We start from the raw sequence: 17,901 nt of genomic DNA, 5'->3' as shown, positions 1-17,901 counted from the left end.
CTAGACACCTGTGGAGAACAGACGTCTGACATCTGAGAGAGGCAGAAACAAGCTTTTTATCCTTTCTCAGGCTAATTTGTCAGGTGTCCAGAAATAGGTTCTATGGTTTACATTTCATTCATTCCCTCACAGACTATTTGCTGAGAACTTACAGTGAGGCAGAAAATGTTTTAGGGAAGAAAGAGAGCTGGTCCTTGCCCTCATGGAGTTTACACTCTAGAAAAACGTAGGGAAACTACCGCTCGTGTGAACTATTTTATTTGTATCCTGTGGAAGCCACTCTAGACAATAACATGGATGAAATAGTCCAGAAACTAGAATAAGGAGACTCCGAGTCCGAGCGGGGTCATCGCTGTTTTCTGACACCGCAGGGCCAGCATGCGAGGTTTAAGAAGTACGTGGGGCACAGCGCCCACGTCACCAACGTGAGGTGGCTGCACAACGACTCTGTGCTGCTCACCGTGGGCGGCGCTGACACGGCCCTGATGATCTGGACGCGGGAGTTTGTGGGGACCCAGGAGAGCAAGTTGGTGGACAGTGAGGAGTCAGACACCGATGCAGAGGAGGATGGAGGTGAGCTCAGTGTCACGTGCCTACCCTGCCTTCCTCCACCCCCTGCTGCACGATCGCAAACCAGCTCTGCTCCTGTGTCTTTCTGTCGTTTGAGGCTATGACAGTGACGTCGCTAGAGAAAAGGCTATTGATTACACCACCAAGATCTATGCTGTGAGCATCAGGGAAATGGAAGGCACCAAACCACACCAGCAAATGAAAGAAGTTTCGGTGGAAGAAAGGTATGCTGTCTCCAGGTTTGCTCGCACTTATGGCGCCTGATGACAAGAAACTCATTGAAACCAGAGCACATTTTCTTTGCCCCCAAAGTTGCTACTTAAGCCCATCTTTATCTTTGTGTATGCACAGAGTCTTCACCGGTACACAGGCTTGAGCTGAAGGAAGTTTCCTACAGCCTTCAATGTGAGGGAAGGGTCGGTTACAGTTTGCAGAAGTTGTTTATGGAAAATGACTTGATGAGACGTGAGATTTGATGAGACTACCAGTCTTCCCTTTGCCTAGAGAGGTTGTCAGGACAGCCCAAACCTATCTTGAATTGACGGCTGATGGCGGGGAGCATGCTGACCAGGGAGGTAGAAGGGTAGGCAGGCTTCTAAAGTCCTGGAGGAATACTTGTGGGCTATGAAAAATAATTTTCCATTCTGCCAGAGTCTCTGCACTACACCATACTACCTGGTGTCCCTTCTCTTACTGTGTCTTCACCCGCCCAGATTTGTTCAGGCTTGTTTGCTCATTCCAGGCCTAACCAAAGTGATTTCATTGCTGTGGATCCTCTGTGTAGAATGAGGGTTTCTGTTATTATTTTGGGCCTTTCTGATGTGCCATTGTATGTATTGGTAAAACACTTAAGGATTTCTTTAGAAAGAATGTTCATAATTACTACAATTACTTAATCTATTATATTCATACTAAGGAGGATAAAGAGTGAATAAAAACTCTAGCATGTAAACAGAATTTCATGGATCTCAAAGATGTTTAAGAATTCTGTGTGGGCTCTTTCCATTGACATAGGTTCAGTGTTCACAAGTACCCTGGTCCCATGATGTATTATTAATAGGATTCAAGTTGTTTTGCATTTAGTATGGCTTCTCTGGAAGCTCAGTCGGTAAAGAATCTGCCTGCATTGCAGGAGACCTAGGCTCCATCCCTGAGTCGGGAAGATCCCCTGCAGAAGGAAATGGCAAATCACTCCAGTATCCTTGCCTGGAAAATCCCATGGACAAAGGAGCCTGGTGGGCTGCAGTCCATGGGATCACAAAAAGTTGGGCACGATTGAGCAACTAACACTTTCACTTTCATGGCTTTCTGACTAGTAATAAATATTTAATAAATCTGTTCTATTACCTTTTAGTATTAGGTAGAAATTTAAATACAAAGAAATAAAATAGCATTTCCCCTCCTGCTTCAGTCTGGTGCCAGATGTTAAAATAAGCCTGATAAATGGTGGATGTGCTACAGGCAAGAAGATTGAACTGACGCAAAAAATTTCCTAATTCTTCCCTAGCATCTTTGTTAAATGTTACTAGGCGAGTTCAGAGTTCTCTTTTGATTAAACATTTCAGAGATTTTTCTGCAATAATTTGTAAATTATAATTGATATTGCTTGCAACATGGTTTTTTAGTGGCCACAAAGAGGAAATGTTTTTAAAGGACCTAATTCTAAGAATAAAGAAAATTTGTAGAAGATCATAAGCACATAATACATGAATAAGCCTCCCACCTAAATGTGCTGTGCTTAGTCGCTCAGTCATGTCCAGTTCTTTGCAACCCCATGGACTGTAGCCCACCAGGCTCCTCTGTCCATGGAGATTCTCCAGGCAAGAATACTGTGTTGGGTTGCCATGCCCTCCTCCAGGGGATCTTCCCAACCCAGGGATGAACCCTGGTCTCCCACATTACAGGCAGCTTCTTTACTATCTGAGCCACCAGGGAAGCCCTCCCCCCCATACCTAAATAATCCACTCTAAAAAACATTTGGCCCAAATTACACATTCTTTAAAAAAATAAAAAACATTACCCAACTTCTCCAGTTTCATATAACATTATGAAATGAGTTGACTTGGCTATTATTTCAAGGTTGCTTCTGGCTGATTGCTACAACCTAGTGATTCATCATGCTGAGATGTTGACTGGCCACTAGACATAGAAATCTAATCACCTTCCTAAATCCAAACACTATAGTTAGTTTCTAACCTATAGTGAGGTTCACCTGAACCTCTTTTGGTCTTGCTGTCTCTTTGGGCAGGTCTGTAAAAATCTCATACCTGCCCAATTTAGGAAGAGGTAAGAAAGTTGACTCAGTGGGTAAAGCATTCACCTGCAGTGCAGGAGACACAGGAGATGCAGGTTCGATCTCTGGGTCAGGAAGATGCCCTGGAGAAGGAAATGGCAACCCACTCCAATATTGTTGCCTGAAAAATCCCATGAAAAGAGGAGGCTGGCGGGCTACAGTCCAAAAGGTGACAAACAGTTGGACACAACTGAGTGACTAAGCTTGGCAAGAAAGGTAAAGGTAGAGAGGACCCTAAAAATGTTGAGTTTTAAAATCCAGAATTTTGAAGCTGCCTTATTTTTTTCATCACACAAAATTGTCATAGATTAGCATACACAGAATTAACTTTTTAATACCAAAGATAAAAAGTGCTTCATGGTGTTGTGAGATACAGGAGTAGGCAGTTTAGTACTTTGTGCTGTGCTGTGCTTAGTCGCTCAGTCGTGTCCGACTCTCTGCGACCCCTGGACTGCAGCCCACCAGGCTCCTCTGTCTGTGGGATTCTCCAGGCAAGAATACTGGAGTGGGTTGCCATACCCTACTCTGGGGGATCTTCCCAACCGAGGGATTGAACCCAGGTGTCCCTCCTTGCAGGCAGATTCTTTACCGTCCGAGCCTCCAGGGAAGCCCATTTTAGTACTTTACTGGCATATAAAAGCAAATGGGTTTCCCTAGTAGCTCAGTTGGTAAAGAATCCGCCTGCAATGCAGGAGACCCAGTTCGATTCCTGGGTCCAGAAGATCTGCTGGAGAAGGGAATGACTACCCACTCCAGTATTCTGGCTTGGAGAATTCCATGGACTGTATAGTCTATGGGGTCACAAAAAGTCAAACACAATTGAGTGACTTTACTTTCACCTTCAAAAGCAAATAATTCATAGCAGGATGTGATGAAGAAAACATGTAGTGAAAAATACAATTTTAAGGTATATAGAGGGTCCAGAGGAGTAGTCAAGCCTTTTCTATAGATAGCAGCGTCTTTGATAACTTAGAAAAGCCTTGACAGCATCAGTTCCCAGGGCGGGCTGTAGCCACACTAGGGTTCCAGCTGCACAGCATGCTGGGAGTGAAGCAGGCCCACGCCGGGAAGGGGCCAAGGGAGAAGGAGCAGTAAGTCGTGTCTGAGTTTGCAGCCTTCGTGGGGACAAATCTGTTCCTAATCAGAACTGAGAACAGCAGTACCCTCCCCAATCCTGGTCAGTAATTTAAGGGAGCTTGAATCTCAGAGACAGGACTGTAGACAGCTTCTGAACTGCAGGAGAAAGAGGTGCCAGGCAAGACAGGCATTCAGAGAATCTGTGAGAAAGCAGGATGAGCCAGGGAAGGGGGGGTAGCCCCGGGCACTTGGGGTGGGGGGAGCTCCTAACAGTATCAGGCAGACAGCTCACCTGGGGTGAGCTCCCCAAAATGGGCTGCATGGACTCCAGCAGCTGGTATGAAAGAGAGGCAAATGCTCTGGGCCTCAGATGTCGGGCCCAGGGGACCAGGACTGTCAGCCCTGACACCACTCCCTTTGACTCAAGAGGCGGAGTGGCCTTGACCTTCCCTTCACTGTTCCCTCCTGTGTGTACCTGCAAATACCCTCCTGTGCCTGTTCTAACACCTGTGCCAAGACGTGCGCCAATAAGACTAACAGGAGATAAATACTCAAGGACCACAAGAGACCTAGGCTCAGAATACCCGCTCAGGGCAGGGGGCTTTATCTTGCCTCCTATCAGTGTTTCAGGCAGTTCTACCTTCAGTTTACCTCCCTTTCCTCCCTAGAACCTGTGAGATGAGTGCAGCATCTGTCATATTGAGAACAATACCTTGAAGGCAGCTGCACATTGTGCATCCATCAGTTTTTAAGCAACTGAATTCCTAATTCCTAAATTTTATGATAGTCATAGATTAAGTAGCTGGGAGGCTTTGGGTTATGTGTTTCGGTATAATTCTATAACCTTGTGAGTTCCTATTTTTCAAAAGCCATATGATCTTCAGTTTCAGTCTTTTGAGAGGTGGGAAAGCTGAGAGAAATGTGTAAATGCTTTCAAAAGAATACTAGGCTACACCTATTGATATGTAGTCCCTTCCAGGTGTCCACCGAGCATCCTCACTTCAACTTTGCTCTACTACACTGGGGGCCTGGCCTCCTTGACCCAGCCACACCTGTCCAGCCAGTCCCCAGGCTTGGTGAGCTGTTGGGTCAGCCTTCCACTCAGCAGTCACATGTGGCACGTGGCTGAGGGGAGTCTAGAAGAGTCTCATCTAGCACTCAGAAGGCACACTTAACTGGTTTTCCTGTCCCAAGCAGGGAGTCTGGTCTCTATTCAGGGCACATTAATTTGTTCCCCCAAATGACTGGATATTGCTTAAATTATTGTAGACCTAAAATGAAAAAAAAACTGACTCTTTTTAAAGTCATGAAGTTATATTGATATTTTAAATATAAGTCTTTTTCTGCTTTCTTTTAGTAGAAGCTTTTTTTCCCCTGTCTTTGATGCACCGTGTTATATATTGGATAGTCTTATCTAAAACATCAGAAATGTTTCTTTTCTGGTTTTGATTCTTGGCTCAAGCTCCCTAAAGTTGGCTTCAAAGACCATAAAAATATAGGACTTCTGGTATCTTAGATAGAATTTCATAAGATTGGTAGGCAGTGACAAAAATAACCTAAATCTTTCACACTTGGTCTGAACTCCCTGGGTCAGCTGTGGCCTCAGCAAGAGAGAGAGAGATACTCTGAAGAAGAAGTCATGTGGGGAAAAAAAAAAAAAAGAAGTCATGTGGGGAGAGCTTAATGAAAGGACGGTGATGTGGGCAGGATTAAGAAGGTGATGCGGCACCGAGGCAGTAATAACTATCAGAAGGGCAAGGGCAGGGGGCTGTTGCCCAGGTGTGGAGAAGGTGGCTGTAGGAGCAGTCCCCTTCCAGGAGCTGAGACCTGAGGGGAGGGTTGAAGATAATCTGAGCCCCAGAAAGGAGGTATTGAGGGAATGGATGCCTCAGTTGCATTCTCTTCTCATCTGCTGGTCTCCTGGTGCCTCTCTTTAGCTGAATCTAGTCTGTACCTGAAGGGCAAGGCAGTGCATTGATGCATTCTGGGTCAGGCAGCCATGGAGGGCACAGAGCAGAACAGAAGGGTAGACAGGAGTTATGGAAGGATACATGGAAAATACCGGCTCATTCTCCTTGAATACTTTTCTTATGGAAACTAGTATCATTATCATCGAAGAGAAATTCAGGCCACTTTAATATTGAACAGTAATTACTGTCCTTTATAAATGCTTCTGGATATGTATGGGTATTTATTACCTAATATTATAACTGTGTATATATATATAATCAAAGATGTCAGTAAATACATCCAAATCAATATCAAGAATTATTAGAGACACCTAAAACTTTACCTGATTTAAGTGGAACAGTTTTGATGAGCCACAGTGTTTACGTCACTGTCTAGGGGTACCACAAGAATCGACTCATTAGAGATGAGAATTACAGTACAGCTTTTTAAAATCAATAACATTTAAACATCTTTGGCCCATCTCCAGAGATTTTTATTTTCACATTAAGACAAAATCAAGAAATTAGAAACTTAAAACTATAGAATTGTTTGGTACCAATATCTAGTGTTTAGTATGAATCAAAATTATCATGCAACCTGTTTTGCATCCCATGGTAACTGGGTGATCACCACAGAGGTGAATCACAAAAGGAATTTTCTTACTTTCTAGATAGGATCTAACAGTATCTCCAGATGTGTGGGATACAGTCTTTTATTAAAATCCAAATATGCTGACCACACATTAGTCTTCCCAGTGGGGCCATGTCCTCACCTCTTCCTCACTTCACTGCTTAAATTAACCATCTGCATGAGGAATAGTAATAATGGAGGTTCTTATTTAGTATATTCAGTTGGACCCTGCATTCAGACAAAACCCCAAATTTATGATGAAAGAAAAAATAAATACAAATTGAATTGTTTTCATGGAAATTGGCATTATTTACTAACTTTTATTTTTCTAAGTGGATGTAATAGTTAGCTTAGGGATTGTTTTCTCAATGCACCTAAGTCAGCAGTCTGTATTTTTTCAGGGTCCTTTATTAACGAGTGCTGAGGCTTGCAGCTTCTGGGGCTCTGTCCAGGGATGAATGAAAGAATGTGGGACTTAACCCTTTCTGTTTCTGAACCATCTTTATAGCATCATCTTGCCTATTATAGCATTTTCCACCTTTTACTAAAAGAAGGAGACTTAAACCCTCCAGTCTTGTTTTCTCACCTCAGAAGCTGTATAACTTATAGTCACAAATTACAAATCAAAATACTATACTAAAGCATATTTTTTCTTCTCTCAGAAAGGCCTTGGGCTTCTTGCTAGCATGTCCTGTTTATCTCAGACTGGCAAGGTCATTTTTCTTTAAAAAGTTTTTTTTTGAATTAGAAAAGTTAGTTTTTAACACTTAAATTGTATTGTCTTAGCACCAGTTTGATGTAGTTTACTTATAAATTATAGATAACTAGAAATTGCGCGTGTGTGTGCGTGTGTGTGTGTGGGTGTGTGTGCATGTGTGTGTGTGCATGTGTCTGTGTGTGTGAGTGTGTGTGTGCACGTGTACCACAACTTCTTTGTCCATTTCCTTCATTGATGGGCACTTAGGTTGTTTCCATGTCTTGGCTGTTGTAAATAATGCTACTGTGAATATAGGGGTACAGTTACATTTTCAATTTAGTATTTTTCATTTCCTTTAAATATTCCAGAAGTTTTAATTGCCAGATCATATGGTAATTCTTATTTTCAATTTTTTGAGGCTCCTCCATACTTTTTTCCATTGTGGCTATGCCAGTTTACATTCCCACCAGCAGTGCACAAGGACTCCGTTTCCTTCACATCCATGCCAGCATTTATCTCTTTTTGATGATGGCCATTCTAATGGTCATGAGGTGATGTCTCATTGTGGTTTCAGTTTGTATTTCTCCAACAACTAGTGGTGTTGAGCATCTTTCCATGTACTTATTGTCCTTCCATGGATCTTCTTTGGAGAAATGTCTATTCAGGTCCTGTGCCCATTTTTAAATTAGATTACTTGGGTTTTTTTGCTTTTGAGTTGTATGAGTGTTATATTTTGGATATTAACTCCTTAACAATATATGGTTTGCAAATATCTTTCCCATTCCATAGATTGTCTCTTCACTTTGTTGATTTCTTCTGTTGTGCAGAAGTTTTTTAGTTTACTGTAGTTCTGCTTGTTTATTTTTTATTTTATTGCTTGTCCTTTAGATGTCGTATCCAAAAAATCATTACCAAGACTCGTATCAAGGAGAGTTTTGTTCCTGTGTTTTCTTCTAAGAGTTTCATGGATTCAGGTCTTTTAAATGTCTTTAATCCATTTTCAGTTAATTTTTGTGAGTGGTGTAAGCTATGGGTCTGGTTTCATTCAGACATTATGTCTGAATGTCCAGTTATCCCAGAACCATTTATTGAAGATACTGTCTTTTCTCCATTAAGTACTCTTGGCTCCCTTGTCAAGTATTAGCTTATTGTATATGCTTAGGTTTGTATTTGTATCTGGTCTCTCGATTCTGTTCCATTGGTCTATTTGTCTGCTTTTATGTTGCTACTGTATTTTTTCTGATGACTATAGCTTTATAGTATATTTTGAAGCCAGGAAGTGTGATGCTTCCTGCTTTACTCTTCTTTCTCAGGAATTCTTTCACTAATCAGGGTCTTTTGTGGTTTTGTACAAATTTTAGGAGTGTATCTTCTACCTCTTGTAAAAAGAAATGCCACTGGAATCTTGATAGGGATTGCATTAAATCTATAGATGACTTTTGTAGTAGTGACAGTTTAACAATGTTCTTCTAATGCTTCGAACATGAGGTACCTTCCCATTGATTTGCTTCTTTAATTTCTTTTTATCAGTCTCTCATAGTTTTCAGAGTAGAGATTTTCACCTGCAGAGTTAAATTTATTCCTAAGTATTTTGTTTTTGATGCTCTTGTAAATGTGATTGATTTCTTTCTTTTTCTGAAAGTTTGTTGTTAGTGTATAGAAACACTACTGATTTTTTCTGTTAATTTGTATCATGTAACTTTACTGAAATCATTGATTAGATTTAACAGGTTTATGGTTATCTTTAGAATTTTCTATATATAAAATCATGTTATCTAAAAATAGAGATAATTTATCCAGTTCTGATACTTATATTTCTTTTTCTTACCTGATTACTTTAGCTAGGACTTCCAGCTATGTTGAATAGGAATATGCAAGTGGCGCCCATGTCTTATTCCTGATCTTAGAGGAAAAGCTGTTATATTTAACCTTTCACCATTAAGTATGATATTTGCTATGGGCCTGTCTAATGTGGCCTTAATTTTGTTGAGATATGTTCCTTCTATTCCTAATTTGTTAAAAGTTTTTATTATGCGTGGATATTGAATTTTGTAAAATGCTTTTTCCGTGCCTATTGAGATGATCATTTATTTCTTTCCTTTCATTCTATTATCAGGATGTGTCACATTGCTTGATTTGCATATGTTGAACCATCCTTGCATCCCCAGAATAAATCCCGTTATTCATGGTGAATGATTCTAGTAATGTGCCGCTGAATTCAGTTTGCTAGTATTTTATTGAGAATGTTTACATCTGTATTTATCAGATATTTTAGCCTCTACTTTTCTGGTAATATCCTTTTCTGGTTTTGGTATCAGGTTAATGCTTGTCTCATAAATGAGTTTGGGAGTGTTCTTTCCTCTTCAGTTTTTTGGAGGAGTCTGAAAAGGATTGATGTTAATTCTTCTTTGAGTGTTTGGTAGAATTCACCCAGTGAAGACATCTAATTCTGGGCTTTTTCTTCAGTGGGATGGTAACCATATTTTAAAGTAGAAATCCTCACAGATACAACTTTGAAATCAGTCTCTATCTTGGCTATTTTTTAAAGCAAAAGTTAGTTGATGCAAAGTTTTATATCAACTTTATTATCACTACCATTACCTCTCCAACATTTGAAACCTTTCACATGTTTCAATTTTCCTTGTTTTTTGGTTCTGGAATCTCTCTAACTTTTACAAAAAGAGGTGGCTTGATGAGAGTCAGTGCAAAATTTAGCTGCCCTTGGATTTTTCTCTTACATCTAAAATCACAGTAAATAATCCAAGAAAGGGGCTGACTGTATTCTGGCAAGGGCTTCAGACAATCAGAAGTGGGATTGGTGTCAGAAGTGGGATTAATGCCACTGCTTTTTCATCCTACTCATGTTTGTTAGAGGTCTGAGGATTGCCTTAAGAGTTGAACAATCACAGGACTTTGTTGTTTGCCAGATTAGATTATCCTAAATCCCCTCATCCAAACAGGATGTCAACTCTGTGAAAGCCAAATTTCTGATATACTGCTTTATCTCCAAATTGATAACAGTACCAGCACGCCATAAATATTTGTTGAATGAATGGATAAACTTCTAAACAAGATTTAGGTTGATTTCCAGTCACTAACACCCATGGATTACATATCAGTCTATGATTCTGTCAGCATCTTGTCTTTATATCCATAATCTGTCTCTAAGCAGTTGGTATCCCTGGCCCATTCCAGCCCTCAGGTTAAAGGATTCTGCCTTTAGGCAATTGTGAGCACCAGTTAAGTGGAGAGACCCTTCTCCTAAGCTCCATCTCTGCGGCACTGAGGGTCATTGTCCCCTTTGGCAGGGAGAGTGTGACAATGAGTGTTTAGGAGGGATCTAGAGGGCCAGGCAATTTCCGTGCTCAGTCACATATGCTACAAGCTTACCTTCATGTGGTTGAAAGAGTAGTGCTTCCAACAGTTCTCATCCCTGGGCACCACTGACCCATTGCAATATTCACCCACATTAGGCTGCCAGCATCTCTTAGCTTTCAGTGACCGCCACTTGTGGATCGACAGACAGGTCAGGATCCTGAAGGGTGGTCTTTGTCCTCCCCCTCCCTCTAGAGCCTCACTCTGGAGAGGATGGTGTGAGCACCCCCTAGACAGTACTGGGTCGGGGGGAGGGCATTGTATGCTGAGTGGAATGCTTTTCCCAATCATCCAGAGTGAAGGGTAGGGAAAAGAGTATTTTCCACTCCACAGACTGCCTTCCCCCACAAGGCAACCTCACCGCCCATCCATCTCAGCTACCCCGCATGAGGAAACACTGAGGAGGCAGTGCCAGAACTATTCTTAGCAGCGGATTATAAAGAAGGAATCTGCGAATACTCTTACATTAATCTTTTAGTCCCTGTGGTGCATATTCACTCTCAATCTAGGCCATATGTTCCTTAGGAGACCGAGAAGCTTTTATAAACCAAGATTAGAAGCAGATTCTGAGCCTTCTCTGAATGGTGGTCCCCTCCTCTTGGAACTGACAAGTCCTAGCACCAAATAACCTCAAAATTCCACTCTGGCACTGTTGTTTCCCAAACTTTTCCTTAAACTGTGCTTATGGCTGCATGAGAAAGGCCCTAAAGCTTATCTACTTCTACTGTCTCACATCATTTCTGAATCAATTTGAACAGATTTATGAGCTGAAAAAGAAAATCCTATGAAGAGAACTGTACATCATGGCTATATAGAGAAATGTTAAGCGGGGTTGATTTTTGTTTTTGTGTTTTTTGTTTCCCAAACTAATAGCTGCCTTTGATGCACAGTTCCTTAATATATGAGTCCACGGTGTCAAGATTGTTAAAAGTTCCACTAACTTATAAATGTTGTCTGTTTGACTCTCAGTTTCTCAAGGGTCAGCCCCGTGTCTGTCACGGTGACCACCCTGTGCCTCACAAAGTGCCTTGCACATAGCACATAGTGAACAAATATTTCCTCAGTGAGTAGACAAATGGGCACATTTATTTAACTGGCTTCTCTGCTTATTTAAGTAAATTAATCTGTTCTCAGAATGGCCTACAAATCTCTTCTTTGTCAGCAAACCACTTTTACCTTCATTTTGTTAGCACTGATGGGTGGTCTTACTATTGTGGGGCAGGTGTGACCCATGTAGAACTGAATGATGCCCCATCTGGCCATGGAACTGCTCTTGGTTAAATGATTTCCTATCTTCATACCCCTCGTTCATTAGGGATTAAGTTTTATTTGGTTTAAATCTATTTAAATAACCCGAGGCAAAAAGAACTGAAAGAAAAGTCTATATTATTATAGCCACCACACCTATCTTACAGACAAAGCCTCTTAGCAGGTTTATAGTGAAAGAAAGAATATGCTCACAAGTAGCAAAGTCTAAAAATATGGAAAGGTTTAGATTTCCCTGAGTCAAAGCAAATCCCCATCTAGAGGCAATCCCAGTTTTTCTTCTTACCTTTTGTGCTATGTTTGGGAACAGAAGTCCACTGGGAGAAACTGCCCCAAATTTTTTAAAAAATACTTTATTGAATCAGTTAATACACATTTCAAGTTTGCTTGAGGCTTGATGAACATGATGAAGCGAGACAATGCTCCCATCCATGGTGATATCAATGAATAAACAGCCCAGCTCTCCTGGCGCTTTTCTCAGCTCCACTGGCCTGACAGAAGCCCTTTGTCATCATTGATCAATAGCTGCTTTGTAAGCTTGTATCGAAGAGTTGCTAAGAACTGACAATCATGCTGGCAGGTGCTGCTGAACTTAACATAACTGAGATCTGTCAAAAGCACTTGATCCCGTGGTGAAGGGACCATGAAGAGCATAAACTTTGGTACAGAGCCCTGCAGTTGCGAACAGGTTGCCTGTGAGTTAAGCTCAGACCTCACCCTAGGAGGGTGTTTGTAAATGTGTAGGGTGGACAGAGGGAGGAGAGTCCCTGCTACTCCAGAGCATTTCTCTCCAAGCTAAATTCTTCTTCTTCACTGCACCCCTTAATCCTGTGAGAGTTCTACGCTCAGAGTTGCCCTGAGCAGGTAGAAGGTGGCAAGTTTGCTGTTCTCTAACAAGGTGGAAGGAACTGGAGATACAGAATCTATTAATCATTTCAAAGGCCTGTTTTTTAGTCATGTAACTCTTCTGAAAGTTTGTTAGTGATTCTTAAGGGAATTTAATGTTACCTTCATAAATGATTTTCCCTTTTCAGATCTCTTGACTTTCTGTGTTGTTTGAAGCAAAGTGATGACTATGTAATGGATAATTTTAGGAAGTGAGCCTTCCATTCATTAGAAAATAGCTTGCTCACTTTCTATCACAAAAGGGTGTAAAAATGCAGAGATGTTATAGAATGCTATGAAGTGCTATAAAATGATTTTTTAATAGATTAACACACCTAGGAAATCATACTCCTACAGTGGGATCAATTGACTCAAACCCACTCACACATGGAGCTAAAGAACACATCGCAAATGGGTAAGCAGTTTTCTACCCAGAGGAAGTCTCTTTCAGAAGATAGTGGCAAAGTTGGGTCTTACTCTTTTAGTCAAGTGTTTAAATGTCTCTTGGATCTCCATTTAGAGGGAATGCATGCTACTAGGGTCGTTTACCCTCCCACTTTTTACCGTTGTGTGGTCAAGATGTGAATACTGAGGTCTTTGCAGAAGCAGTTGTTAGGATGCACAATCTGTACCCCTTGACATGATGTCCATGGGTGTATGACGTGGAGGACTGGGCTGCTTGTGGGTGTGTAGAAAGCATATTGGTGTGCTGGCGTGCTCTCTAAACAGCCCTATCCACTCCTTTGAAGTTCACATCATGCCCGGCCATCTTCTCCCCCTCCCAGTTCCTGTCATTTATCAGTTTCCATTTCTCTGTTCAGCTGATGGTCAGCTGGCTGACCCCAGCTCCTGCCACACTGTGGCTTATGTCATCACCCATAGCTCCTCTCCCTGACTTAACCTTCTCTCCTCTAGATTTCTCATTCCCAGAACACCTGATCTTCAGCCTCTTCAAGATATCCAACACCTAGACACCTCCATTTTTCTCTTAGCTCCCTCCTAGCCTCACTTCTTGCCTCCTTAAATGCCACTCCTCCAGTCCTCTTGGCTCTTCATCCCTGTATTTCTCCTACCCCTCCACTCTTCTGACTAGAAGATCACATTGGTGCTGGTTGCCCTCACCAGAGTCCTTCCCATGCTCCACCCCACAAAAACCATTCACTTCCTTCCTTCCTCTCAGAGGAAGTGAGCCTCTCCTATTCATGGTGTTGCTTGGGCCCTGACCTTGCCACTATCCAAGCTCCCTCATCATTTCTCGTCTTGCCTATGTCTCCTATGCCACCTGCCCAAAACTGGATCCATGTCCTTAGCCAAGAAACACATTCCAGCCTTTCCCATCCCACTCAACTCTGCTCATGAGAAAAACAATCCTTTGGCTGAGTTTACACACACATTCTACCCCCTCACCTTCCCTCCCTTTCCCCCTTCTCATCCATGCCTCACCAGGTCTCTCCCTCACTCTTTGGCCATCCCATCTGTCTTCTCTCCCTGCTGACATGGTCACTCTAGTTCCCAATTCCAATCTACTCTCTTCGTCTTGTTTAAAGGACAAACTTGTTTCTTCTATAGTAGCATTGTTCAATAGAAATATAGTGTAAGCTACAGAGGTGATTTTTCTAGCAGCCACGTTACGAAAAGTAAAAGAAATGGTGAAATTTCATTTTAATAATGTATTTTTAACCCAATACAAAAAATATACCATTTTAACATATAATCAATATAAAAATAATTCATTATTTTATATGTATTTTAAATATTATTTTTACTAGATCTTCAAAACCTGGTCTGTATTTTGCAGTTACAATACATTGCAATGTGGACAAGGCACAATTCAAGTACTCAGCAGCCGCATGTGGCCAGTGGTGACCATGTTGGACAGTGCAGTTTTAGATATTCTTCTACCTGACCCTTTGGAAACAATCTCTTCTGGCCCTCCTACCGCTCCAACCATTCCTTCTCAGGGCCTCATTTCTGCTTCCCCTTCCAGCCCCTCATGTGCTGTTGGTCCTTAGGATTTCACCTTTGACCATTCTCTTTTTTCAGCTTACACCATCTCCCTGATTCATATATCCCACCTATTGGCTATGATTCCTAGTGTTGTATGTCTGAGTCCCACCTCTCAGTTGAACCTCCAGCTAGAATGGCCAACCTACAGATGTCCAGAGCTTGACATGCCAAAACTGAACTCCCCATCTTCCCTCAAAAACCTTCTCCTGTCTCAGGCGGTGATACCACCATCCACGCAGATGCCCAAGCAGAAAACGGTTGTTCCACCTGAATTGCTCTTCCTCCTTCATCCCCTAGAGCTCATCAATTGCAGCGTCCTTGAAGTCTACGTCATCTGTATTTCTTTAACTACTCCTGTGTCTCCTTCTTTACAACCACTGCTTTAGTTTGCGTCTTCACCGTCCCTCTCTTGAGTTTTGGCTCTGGCCTCTGTGATAGCCTGTTCACCTTTCCTTGTGCTTCCCTCTGCTCCATTTCTTTCTGCCCTCAATTTTTCACCCGTATAGTTGGCTGCTCACCTAAAACAGCAGAGTCTGGAACTGCACCTCTATTTTGTTAAAAGGGACTGTGTTGTAGGCCTCAGTCAAGAGCATTTTCAAGATGGAAGGCTCCTCTCGGGGTTGCCCATAGTTCTGCCTGACCGCCTTCTTTCAACTCCACTTCTTCACTGAGCAGCTCTACAGACTGTTCTAGAAGACAAATAAATATTGGATTGGCCAAAAAGGTCATTTGAGTTTTTTTCCATGTGATCTTATGGAAAGATCTACATTTGACAGAATCCAGTTCCTTTTGTTTTGAAAATAGTTCTCATGGCTTTGGAGACTTTTCCTAAACCTGGACTTATCCTAGAGCAGAGGTTCTTAATTAATTCCCCCCTCAGTCTCAGCCTGTCTCTCTCATGCTACAGACATCTTTGAAAATATGATATGATTAAAGCATACCTCTTTTCCCTAGAAAAATGTATACATGCACACACAATTTGACATGAATGCCAGGGGTGTCACTGAATGCCTGAAGCCCATTCATAGGGGAGACAGATCTTTCTAGAGGACAGTCCTAAACCAGGGTGCAAATCATCTGTTTCCACATGAAACCAGGATCCAGGGTCACTGGGTTTCCCAAGACATTTTGAAAACTCTTAGAGCATTTTAATAAGGCATCTTGGAATCTGAAGAAAGCCACGTTTCCTTTTCCTCCAAGGACACTTTGAACATCGTCGGACTAACAGCGCTAAAAACAATTCCAAATGTGCATTTCTTGGCTAAACGTAGCTGAGCTTCTCCACACCCACACCTCTCTTTATAGAAGCTGCCTGGAATGACTGTTTCTCACCGGTTCTCTGAGTCTTCCCCCGAGTCGGCTCTCACATTGTACTCCTCTTGGGTTGTGACTGACTTCCATAACCTCCTCAGTCATTTCAGAAGCTGCCCTAAGAGCCTTGGCGTTGCACTCTCGCCCATACATCTCAGGTCACTGCGTGCTCTGTCCCACCCCTCGCTCTGCCAGCCCAGCACCCTGGTGTGGGGCAGTGGGCAGGGAGCTGAATGCCTGAGCGCAGGCCACCCTTGGGGCCTGTCGTAGGGTGACAGCCTGTGTCATGGTAACACTCCACACATCTTCAAGTGAGTCTGAGCTTTCTCTTCCACAGCTGAACTGCTGGGCTATGGGATTACAGGTAGGATTGACCTGTCATGGTCCTTCTGTGCCTACAGGAAACACAGGGCCTCGAGTGGCGACTCGTGGGTGTGGGGTGGGTCTCCAGCAGCTACTCCCCCCAGCACTGGGCAGGAAGGGGGCTGCCTCATTACTTAACACCGAGTCACAAGCTTGAGCTCACAGGCCCCTCTTTGAAGTTCCCACCTCCACCCTTTTCTCCTTGTACCCTCTCCAAGCGCAGGCCTGATCTTCCTCCTCTCTCCTGACTATCCAGTTCACTTGCTGTCTTGGCCAGGTTCCTTCCTTAAATTCTTTCCCAATGGAAACTTTTTCCTTTGTTTCCCGGAGTCTCTTCACAGCCCCACTTGCCCTGTGAGACCCCTTCCTGTCTCTGCTCCTCCCACCTTCGACCCCACCCCATTGCCTTACCAGCCCTAAACTTCCCTGCGGATTCCCAGTCATGCTCAAGGCCTTCCTCGCTCACCATCCTGGGTGCCAGCTGCGAACAACCAACTATAAAGAGTTTATTGGACTGAAAAGTGAGTGAATGTTCTCACACACTCTGCTCTTTCCCACCTCAGCAAAGCTTTTCAGAGTCACATTTCCAAAGGAATCTGAATCTGGAAGGATTTAGATCCTCTGAAAAATACTAAACCTACAGGGTTTGGCTGTGGTTGAAATTGTTGGCAGTCCCTCCCACATCTGATGTTACGAACCCTGTTTATAGATGCCTGGAAAGAAGCCTTTAATGCTTGTATTGTGTTTTAACTTGCTTTCCTTTGGAGGCAGGGAATTGTCAAGTAAGTATGCGCAGCACTCTGCAAAAGCCCAGGTGTTGGATGAGCATCTAGAACTAAGCGTTCATGCAGAATTCACAGCCGTGGAGGGTCTATACTTAACACTCTGCTGAATTTGCCACAATGCAGGTTTCTGCCTTTTGCCCCCTCATCTTCAGTTTTGAAGCAATACAGCTGTAAACATGCTTGTGAAATAAGAAAGAAAACATTCTGAGATTGCTTTACTTTTCAGTTTTTTACTGAAAATCAAGGTGAAAAAAGCATCAGATTGCCTCCACGTGTATATATATACAATCCGCTGTATATATAAGTACACAGTGTTTGTGCTTGTATGCATATTCCGTATACACTGTATAATATGCGACATATTATACAGCCCGTGTATGCCCTGAAAACGAGCCCTGCGTGTAATCTCAGATTCTGCCATATGAACCGTGCTCTAGTTCCCGTGGCCCCTTGCTCCCATCTCAGACCTTGGCTTGCTTTTATCGTACACGCAGACACTCTTAGGTGGAAGAAGAAACCCACAGATTTCATTTAAAAGTTCCACTAAAACAGAAGAAAGAGCAGATGTCCCGGGAAGCGATAATTACCATGCATGCAGTCTAATTGTGAGAACTGCCTGCCCCCAGCCTCCCGCTCTTGCCCAATTTGGCAGCGGTGATGTCAGCCGGGGGTGTCGTTTGCAGAGATGTGCT

General features: G+C 42.6%; 1 protein-coding gene across 1 annotated transcript in view; it reads left to right on the top strand.

Annotated features, from left to right (window-relative positions):
* Positions 1 to 17,901, top strand: part of EML6 (EMAP like 6) — a 274,839-nt gene that overhangs the window by 235,108 nt on the left and 21,830 nt on the right. Inside the window, exons 26-27 of the mRNA XM_061155430.1 lie at positions 372 to 573; positions 668 to 794. Coding sequence (XP_061011413.1) covers positions 372 to 573; positions 668 to 794 — 329 coding nt within the window. The remainder of the gene's footprint in view (positions 1 to 371; positions 574 to 667; positions 795 to 17,901) is intronic.

The sequence above is a fragment of the Dama dama genome, chromosome 11 (assembly GCF_033118175.1).
Source record: "Dama dama isolate Ldn47 chromosome 11, ASM3311817v1, whole genome shotgun sequence".
In the NCBI taxonomy this organism is placed as follows: domain Eukaryota; kingdom Metazoa; phylum Chordata; class Mammalia; order Artiodactyla; family Cervidae; genus Dama; species Dama dama.
This window is presented reverse-complemented; position numbering and strand designations above follow the sequence as displayed.